Below are 10,749 nucleotides of genomic sequence, written 5' to 3' on the forward strand. Positions count from 1 at the left end.
GTTGGAACAAGCCATAACAGAGCGAGTAACAGTTTGAAGAGAATAAGATGGCGTCGACGTTGTGTAATATGCGTACAGAAGGACACTTGGAGAGTTGTCAGAGCAACCAGCACAATGACGCTCTAATCACGAGCCGGCCACAGTTGAGCATGTGATAACTGGTTGCTTAGCGACCTGTCACATGCAGAGCTTGAGCACAAACTTCTTGTCCCGACACTCACTTTGACTGCTTGGCTGACTCCCAATTTCTTTCAGATTCCCAGCAAAGCGACCTCATCAAGGATCTGGCAACTAGGATACCACAACAAGTAGTGACTATTTATTGCCATGTGATGTCCTCCCCACGAAGTTCAGGCTATGCTGTTGCTGGCTAACTCATATGAAATCACAATCACACCAAGTAAACATGCCAGACCTGGCAAGGGGAGTGTTTTCAGACAGAATGCCTTACCACAAAGAGGGGCTCCACTCTAGTGGTGCACCTCTTGCACCATGGAGGAGTCTTATCCAGGGAAGGCAACACAGACATAGGACAGTGGACAGCATGAAAGTGGAAGCTATGAGCAGAGCATGGTGAAAACCAATTTACCTGATGCTGTTAATGGTGCTTAAAGGCAGTCAGAATGGTTTTTACAATTGCAAAGGGCATTAAAGCTGTTTCTTTGCAACTTTGCATACCCCTTGCTAACATCAGCAAGTTAGGAAGAAGATACTGTCATTTACTTCCACCCTTTCCATGGCATTTATTGATTAATGTAATGCAGCAATACATATGTTAGAATCAGCCATGCTAGTTTTTAAATTATTGAAGTACAAAAAATACAGAATCATTACAATTCCATCTTCCACTAATCTTATTATCAGAATCCCAGATATAAATAACAGAACAAGAAATGTATTGCATCATATATAAACCAAGAACAGATATGTATGATTATACAATGTAGGTTTGAAGTAAAAGAAAAGATGAGAAAGAAGAGTAAAAAATACATTGTATATTTTGATTTCTCTGAATGAAAGCATGACAAAAAATAAGGGTTTATTTATTATTACTATTATTAACTCATTTGTAAGGCGTACAAATCATCCGCAAGGGGATATCTCCAATAGTGCCCCACCTTCCAATTTTCATTTAATGGGCACAACTCACATTTCTTTTCAAGGTGTATCCCCCATTCCTTTTGTTGTCGCAAGTTGGGCAATGGTATGTATGTATACATAAGACATATCCAAGCTATTAAATGGTAAATGTTCGTTATAGAAACAGAAACCAACTAAATTTATCTCAAAGTCTGTGTTGTGCACTATGTGTGACCTTAGTTAGCCGCCTCTGTGAATTCCATTATGCACCATTTTCATCCTACAGGAAATTGCTGTGTGTCTCCATTAACGAATCTAACTGGTCAGGGATCTGTATATAACTTGTTAAATTGTTGTTCCAATCTCCCCCTATTAATGTTCTACCATGCGGGATGGATGGAGATACAAATCTTGACTCCCACTGGGGCATAATCAGAACAGATTGTGCTTTCACTGTTAGCTGGTGTATGTGAGGTTTAAGAAAAATAAAATGGCCTTCAGGATCAGTTCAGGATTGTGAAATAGATGTTGGGCATTCCTTTGGCACAAGTATGGCTACAACACCTTTCCTGTGTGGCTTTAAATCAGTGTATAGTGCGGCAGATAATGAGGTTTTGGTGCAGGGCAGCAACACAAGGAATCTTGCTGTGCTGCCCTACATCAAAACAAAAGGGCAGGAATGCACTGTATCTATGAGATAACACACATTCCTGTCCTTTTCCCTTGCACTGCCGTGCAAGTGCTGCCATTCTCAAAAGCAGGCAACCTTGCACCATGGTGAGAGGATGCCTGCGTTGCGAGCTCATTGATTTTGTGCAGCAAGGAACACCTTCCTACACAAAATCCATAAATGCAGGTGATTTCCTCTTTCTTTGTGTGCTGCATTTTGCAGCACATATAGAAAAAGGAAAAAACAAGGAGAAATTAAAACATATCTTTTCGTTGTGACGCCCTAACACCGCCCCTGGGGTGGTGTTAGATTCTGATGCATGCCCAGGTTTATGGTTTCCTGTAAATCTGGGAATGCTTCAGATTCAATGGCTGTTGCAGGGGAGCACCCACATCAACACCCATGGAACACCCCTTTCATACAGCGGTTTGCGTGAAAGGGGCACATATTTATAAGGCCAAGAAAAGTCACGTAAAGTGGCTTTATGAGGGCTTATAAATATGCTGCGGCACCAGAAAGTCAAAATACTGACATTCTAGTGGCGCAGAAGCACAAAATAAATAGAGCAATCTTCATGCATCACTATCATAGTTGAAGTTTCTAACAGACCATGACATATCTCCATCTTTTTAAGGCTGGAGGTATAATTTCAATGGAATAGCACCATCAGAATTTCACTTTTAGTGACGTTCTGGTGGCACTATGCCCATTTCCACCTTTACAAAGCGGCGTTAAGCCACTTTTTGTGGATTATTGTCACCTTCTAAATACAGCCCCAATACAGCACAGCATTACTTAGCTTGAAAGGGGTGTACAATGGGTTTTACTGTGGGCGTTCCACTACAACACCCATTGCTTTTTGACACTGCCACAGATGTACAAGGATCCGTAAATAACGCCATGCAAGAGCAGCCATTAGATTGGTTTATGTGCAGGAAGGTGTCTCTTTTTGCATGTAAACAATCATTAAATAGTGATGATTTGATACTTCTATGTGTGCTATCAAATTGCCATTGTGTATTGTTTATGTACAGGAGGAACCTCTACTTGCACATAAACAATAATTCCCTGCAACACAGGCACCCTTGCACTATGGCACAATGGTTTCTGTGTTGGTGCTAAGCAGCTAATATTAGTGCCAGCACTAGGTAAAACACAGGGGTGCGCTGTATTGATATAAATATTGTGCATCCCTGCATTTTGGAAATGTCAGAGCGTGGCGCTGCCTAATTTGGTGCAGTACCGCTCTCCGACATTTCATTGTAAATATGCCCCTCACAGAAAGCAGTAGTCATGTGCGTGTGGTGAATTTCTAGAGGGTTGCATGATAATCTTGAGAGTTCTGGGAGGAAGCCCTTTAAGAAGTCTATCATGTTGTCCTTCTCCATCTTTTGTGGCACTCGCGAGAAGCAAAGGTTTTTACTATCTCTGTCTTGTAGCAATATTGGTTTCACTTGCATTTGCCAATGTTCCAGCCCCCAGTCCACTGCTGTGGAGATCGTATGTTTGACCTACGCTTGCGTTGCTATCAGACAGGTGGTAAATGCTATTATATATGCTCCTAAAGATGACAGTTTCAATGACACTTTCATTGTGTTCTACTCAATGGTCGATACTGACATTTTGAGCTGGGCTGAGCTCCTTGAGGAGCAGTCTTGAGCTGAGTCCTCAGCTGGGTTTTTCGGTGGTGCTGTGGACTTCCTGCCTTTACCTGTAACTGCTTATGTGAAGAGAAGTTGCCCGGCTAGTTTCAACATTGTGGCAATGTATGTATTATGCTAGTCCTCGATTGATTAAACTTAGGGTGTACTCAAGGGATGTATGACGTTACAACGCATACTTTTACAACGCATACCTTTACAACACATTTTCCCAACGCAACATCCTTTACAACGCATTCCATTACAACGCATGCCATTACAAAGAATTTTCTGAAAACTACCTTTACAACGCATTCCATTACAACGCATACTACCTTTACAACGCATACCATTACAACGCATACCATTACATTGCATGTATGGTAAGTATTGGATAGTGTAAGGGTACAAATGACTATTCTAACTCCAGGGGGTGCAACAGTAGGGTAAGTGTTGGATAGTGTAGGGGTAAAAATTACTATTCTAACTTCAGGGGGTGCAACAGTATGGTACGTGTTGGATAGTGTAGGGGTAAAAAGTACTATTCTAACTCCAGGGGGTGCAACAGTAGGGTAAGTGTTGGATATTGTAAGTGTAGTATGCGTTGTAATGGTATGCGTTGTAATGGTATGCGTTGTAATGACTGCGTTTTAATGACATGAGTTGTAATTGTATGCGTTGTAGTGTCATACATGGTAATGGTTGCGTTGTAATGGCATGCATTGTAAGGGATGTTGCGTTGTAATGACTGCGTTGTAATGGAGGTGCATTATAAAAGTTGCGTTGTAAAGGTTGTTTCCCATACTCAAGGTGTGGCTTTCTATACCTCTTTATTACCCACTGCTTGTTTAGGAGAGAGGTGTTAGTCTGATAGTGTCAGTGCATCTGTGCTAGCCAGGAGTATAGAACAGGTTCTCGTTGAGGGGTTCTCCAGACTTCAGTCCTCTTTCAGCTTCTTTGAGAGCCTTCTTAAAGTCTACTTTATTGTTTCCCTGACTGTGTATTGGTTTGACGTTCTGGATCTTGTTGGTTTATACCCCTTTAGTGGTTGCTGGACTATGATGGAGTATGATCTGTTTACCTGTAAACTGAGAGGGAGTATTGGCAACTAAAATCACATTTTTCTCCTCCGCAGAGGTGCTGCTTATCAGTCTTGCAATAGGGTTGCCTTTATGTTCTAGGGTTCACTTGTACTGCAGAGTGGCAGCTTTCTTATAGAGTGCTGACTTCTCGCTCATGCAGTCCGGGGCCAGGGTCAATTAAAGAGGGTGCACTGTTGCACTCTTGTCTTGAGGACCATTATGAGGTTGTTAGATAGAATGCATCATCTGCTCCCATTCAGCTCTCCTACATTACCTTTTTGCCCAAGGATTAGCCCCCCAGTTATCCCCCCAGACCACATATGTGCCAGGCAATGCAGTGTTCAGAAGATCTGTGCTATCTTCTGTGGGCCGCAGGCTCTATACCATATTCATGCTCTTTAGATGAGGTGTCTGATCCATCAACATAGCTCTGAACCTTGACAGAGCTAGTGTATTTGCCACCTGTGAGATGTCTGCCATTTAAGAAAATCTAAAAAGGTCAGCAAGATCGTCTCAGAGACAGAAAAAGATTTTACAGTTTTTGTGCACATTTCCAATTTCTACCCTCATTTAAATTGGGACATATATAATGAAATGTCCTGTTTCTAAATCCTACTCTTCCCTTCCTGTTAATGTCTTGCCAAAAGCTGAGAAGCAAGAATACAAAATAATGTGCATGTCCTGGAGAACAACACACAATAATGAGAAAGCCCAAGACCTTGGAAAAAATGTGTCCTAGTTTGAGTGTAATTGTACTGGACACCATATTGTGGTGAAGAGGTTGACAGACAAATTAAAGGGTATTCACCCAGAGCTCTGCTGTATATTCGAATGAATCATGAAGGCAAGATAACCTCATTTTTGTAAGTGTCACCCACTTGATATACATCTGAGGTACTTTGGAGGCCTTGTCTGTATAAGGTTATAATCATTTTCTAGTGCCACTTCAAAAGAAGTGTTCTGATTAAGTGAACATTAGATCTTCCAGAGAAAGTATGTGTGATAATGCTTTGTTGACTAAACTCAGCCTAAGGCTTGAGGTGGGAACAAATGATAGAACAATACGGCTATTCAGAAGAGTATGAATGAAAGTTAGAGTCCAACAAACTATTTTATGCAAGTCATTAATTGGGAATAGACACTTGCCACTATGTGCCTTAATCAAGGCTAGATTGAAGAACATTAACATGCATCATTCCTATAAGTATTTTTCCCTTTGATCCATCTAGCATATCTCCAAACCATATGAAAGGAAGAAACAGCACCATGGTGACAGAATTCTTGCTACTAGGACTTACTGATGTCCCAGAACTGGAATTTCTACTATTCCTGATATTTCTCACTATTTACATCATCACGATTGCGGGAAATGCTGGAATAATCCTTCTAATCATAAGTGACTCTCACCTTCACACAGCCATGTACTTCTTCATCAGTCACCTTGCCTTTATTGACCTGTGCTGCTCTTCCATTGTTACACCCAAGATGTTGACTGACCTCCTGGCAGTGAAGAATTACATTTCTGTTCCGGGATGCTTTACCCAACTCTTCTCCTTCTCCGCTACATCAGAGTGCAACCTTTTGTCATTGATGGCTTTTGACCGCTACGTAGCAATTTGCACCCCATTGCGTTACACACTCATAATGGCCAGGAATGTCTGCCGGTGGTCAGTGATGGGGGTGTATGCTGTCAGCCTTGTGAGCTGTGTGACTAACATTGGATACATGTCTGTTCTCTCCTTCTGTGGGCCCAATTTGATCAGGCACTTCTATTGTGACATTCCAGCCCTCTTTAGGCTGTCATGCACTGATACCTGGAGCAATGAGATGCTACTGTTCACCTTTGCTGCACTGTTCACTTTGAGTGCCATCCTCATTATTCTAGTCTCCTACAGTTCCATTCTTGGTGCAGTTTTGAAAATCCAATCTGTGACAGGTAGAAGTAAGGTAATCTCCACCTGTGGATCTCACTTCATGTCTGTGGTGATCTTCTATGGAGCTCTCCTCTACATGTATCTCAGGCCAAGCTCCAGCCATTCCCAGGAGAAAGACTTTGTCAGCTCTGTGTTTTATGCTGTGGTTATCCCCATGCTGAACCCCCTGATCTACAGCCTCAGGAACAAGAGCATGAAGAATGCCTTGAAGAAGATAGGGTTCAAGAAAACCTTGCCATTCTGGTGAGAGGTTGGAATAGATACTGCACTTTACTTCTCGTGAAATAGAGCACTGGATTCCATCTTACTGGTGGAATAAGTGTCCTTTTCTTAATTTCATCTAAGTAAAATGTCCCCTTTAAGCTGTTTTCATACTTAGTTATTAAACAATTCAGGAGCAACAAACCAAAAATCTGAAGGTTTCTGAGATCACATGAGGGTCAATCTGAAAATATTTGCTAAGACACATCGTGAATTAGTTCCCAATTTGGAACAATTAATAACTGATATAAGTGTTGCAACCTAAGTTCAGAATGTATGTTTTTAATCTATTTCAAGTGTTTTTTGTTTTACTAGTCCTTTTATATATAGACACATGCAGAGATTCAATGATCACCTGACCACCGCTCTTCTGCATCCAAAGGATGGAACTATCATCAAATGATAACAGTCCCTTGTTACCAGGAAAGTTCTCTGTTTCATGACTGAACAACAATGTTCTATATGTTTTTCCCAATCCCTGGAAGTCTTGGGAGACAGATGTGCTGTCATTCACCTACTTCACGCCAGATGTTATGTACGTGTTCGTTATCATTTCTCCAGAACAAGTTGATTTAAACACCACACCTTAACCCTAGCTTGTGGCCTGAAAATAAATGCATACATTTTACACTGCACATTAAGTCATGTTTCAATTGTACTCTTTATTGAATGCACAGGAGAAAGTTAATTTAGCCAAATGTGTACAAAATGTGTTGCATTATTTAACCTGCTTCAATAATTCAGTGATGGAGGTGGAACAGGAGCATCAAGGGATCAGGCATCTAGGTCTGATGATCATAGAATGCCTCTTCAGTAGAAACTACCACCAAAAGAGCAGGAACTTGAGAGGAACAGATTAACTCAATACAAGAAATACTGTACATACTGTACATAAATGGACCACACTTTGCTATGAAGTGGTGAAGATATGTGAAAAATAAAAATCTTTTGGAGTAACACAGCCATAATGCACTAGAATGTGCTTACATTATGAAAACATTAAGATTTGTAAAATGAGAATCTACCGAGCCCTCCAGTGTGGTGAATAATAGGCAATTGGTGACAAAATATAGATTTAAAACCAGCTATTATTTTTTGTGATTGCAGGAAGACATCACTGGCACTTAATTCATAGAACTGGCACTCTTTGTTACCAACCATGCTCTCTTGGTTCCAGCTGCTTTATTTCTATGATAGGACTGGATGCTTCAGATTATGCTTTTTCTTTCTCGCTTTAATAAAACAGCAATACCATATTTTCAAAACAACAAAATCAATGGTTATTTAAGTTAAAAATATTAATCCCATCAAACATGTCTGTGCACCTGTAACATTACATAGAACGGTCTAAACACTCCTGATTTGTGTAACTCCACCTCTTTCTTACTGCTAGGAGCAGCTATAAGTACTCCATTTCTTCAATGTACTTAATGACAGAGTCAACATTGTGATATTGCCTTTGCATTTTGCTTTACAGGGTTTTGGAGTTCTGCATTGTGCAGACTTTTGGTGGTGCGGTTGATACTTGCATACTGGTTTGTCCTTCAAGTGCAGAATGACTGCGCGCCTGGCATACCACTCGCTTCTCTCCTGTTTTTCTCCATTTTGGTCATCTCTGTTCTCATGCTTTTCTTATGTACTCGATTCAAAACTAAATTCCATTGCTTTGTCTGCACACCTCATTTGGCTCCTCATTTGGCTCCTTGTCATGATTCTCTGATGTACCTTGACTCAACCACCTCATCAAGGCTTCATCCGCATCTTGGATTGTATCTGGAAGACCAAATCCTATAAGGTGGTGTTCTGGGTAGCACTCTTTATCCCATCTATTACATTCTAACCTATTGTGTTCGGATAGACTCCTCCCTCATATGAGCAGTTCATGTAGCAGCAATAACTGATCCAATTCCCCCATCCAGGGAGTGAATTTGTCACTGGGCTGAGTCACGACTTTTAGATGGTACCCTCCTTTTCAAACTTGTTGGTGGTTAGTTGCACATTCATGTTATATATTGAGGTAGCAATGAAAGGAGTATGATTTACACTACCAAAGGTTTTCCCTTTCAGTGATCATGGTACAAGTTTATTCTACTGTGCTATTTATTAATCTAATGTCAAAGGGGGCCGAGTAATTTGTACTGAGAAGGGATAGACCTGCGGTAGATCACCCCATCCAAAGACATATTCAGTAATCTATTTCTATGCCTTTGTTCACTCTGACACAACAATTAAAACTTTAATTTCTTTGCTGCCAGAGACAAACCGCCCAACTGCTTTGGCCTCTGAGCTGGAGCCCCCATGAGTCAGAAGGATCCCTTATCAAAACCTACAAAGAGGCTGTTTAAGGCAGCCACCATAGATAATATCAGGGGAGCCTATTTAGACTCCCTGCACCAGGGTTTTCAAGGGCTTAAAGATGAGATATATTCTGATGAGGTTCTTTAAGATTAGGACAGGAAAGATGTCAGAGAGACGGATGTATCTAATCCGGATTCACACCTTTCATTCTTGACAGCCTTTGCCTAAATATCATATGTATGACCAGAATTCTTATAAAAGCCCTTTTAATCTATCTCTCCCTTTTGTTCTCCTGAAAGACACATTTGATACAGAGGAGAAAGAACACCCACTCCACCTACTTGGTTCCTTCAGCCAGAATCCTAGCCTATGTTCAGGCTTGATTAAGGAAACCCTTCCCTACAAAGTACCTAACTACTTAGGAGCACAAAGTCCTCTCCTTTTATTAGTCCAGCTAGCCAATACCCCAGAAACTGACCCTAAGTGTTCCAGCTTCTTAGGTAAATACGTCAATCATCCTAAGAAAAGCAGTGACATTTTGTGGCAGGTTTGTCAAGGTAAGTTGTTTGATCTTTCAAGTCCCTATGCAAAATTTTAGATTGAGCCTTTTCAGCTAAAGAACAAAGTCTCCTTATTAATCCAGAGGTGTTAGTGGGATGGGCTCAAGAATTAACCTGGTTATAAGGAAATGCAAAATATACCCTCTCAGCCATGAGGCTGGGGACACTCCATTGGCCATGCTTCCTTGCAGCCCAGATTTAGCAGGAAACAAGACTCCGGAATGACAACCACTGTGGAGATGTTTTATTTCTGCCAGATCTACCAGCAGTCGGGGTATCATGGAACTTCCCACAGAGGATCCTCCATGTCTTCCTTCACAGTCAATACTTCAGTTGGATGACTACTAGAACTTAGTGGCGGAATTTGCAGTGTGCAGCTAAAGTTGGGCTATCATTACTCAGGATACTTTGTGCTTAGACTGAAAGAGACTTCCACTTAGATTTGTAGGTTAATCCTTGAAAAACACTCCCTTCAATACCATTACAATTCCAAACATAGAAACAGGTGTTTATAGACCAGGAGATATTTTCTCTAATTTAAACAAAAGCAATTATTTCCCCAGGTCAGGCGCTTTATAAGTTAGTTTTTCCTCTTGGACAAGAAAGGGAGAGGTTATCTATTAGTCATCATACTCAGAAAATTCTGTGTTTGGATTCTCTACAGACATTTCAAGATGGAATGCATTCACCTCCTTTGAGACATGGTAAGGAATGGGGTCTTCATGGTGTGGCTGTAGCAGAGGAATGGTTGCTTCTTCCTTATCGTCACTTTCTCCAGTTTCACTGAAAAGCTTTAACCTGTGAGTTCTTGAACCTTCCATAATGGATGTCCCTGCTCTGTGGTGTTTAATTGAAATCTAATGAAGTCTGTGGTTCAATTTCTATGGCAGAGATGAATTTGTCTGATCATATATCTCGACAATATCTTGGTAATGACTGAAGACTCCACCATTATTTAACACCGTTTGCAACTAAGCTGTTTCTTTGCAACTGTTGGTTCTTTGTAATCAACCAAAGCAAATCTCATTTATACCTAGTCAAGCAGATGGAGTTACTGGGGTTTTTCATGGACTCCTTGATGGTGACTTTCAGATCAGAAGAGGGAAGCTATAAAAAAAAGTTTTGTAGACTTCTATAGCAGGACAAGATAACCCTTGAATGCACGGTTAGCTGGCCTGTTATTAGGCAACATCTAAGCAATTTTCCAGACCCACTATGGCACCT

At 41.0% G+C, this 10,749-nt stretch overlaps 1 protein-coding gene across 1 annotated transcript; it reads left to right on the forward strand.

The window, feature by feature from the left end:
* The first annotated feature begins 5,717 nt into the window (after window positions 1-5,717).
* LOC144760410 (olfactory receptor 5F1-like) lies at window positions 5,718-6,653 on the forward strand. The gene has a single exon (XM_078646530.1). The coding sequence runs from the start codon at window positions 5,718-5,720 to the stop codon at window positions 6,651-6,653; it is 936 nt and encodes a 311-aa protein (XP_078502656.1).
* Window positions 6,654-10,749: the final 4,096 nt, after the last annotated feature.

Source organism: Lissotriton helveticus, chromosome 1_1, assembly GCF_964261635.1.
Source record: "Lissotriton helveticus chromosome 1_1, aLisHel1.1, whole genome shotgun sequence".
In the NCBI taxonomy this organism is placed as follows: Eukaryota; Metazoa; Chordata; class Amphibia; order Caudata; family Salamandridae; genus Lissotriton; species Lissotriton helveticus.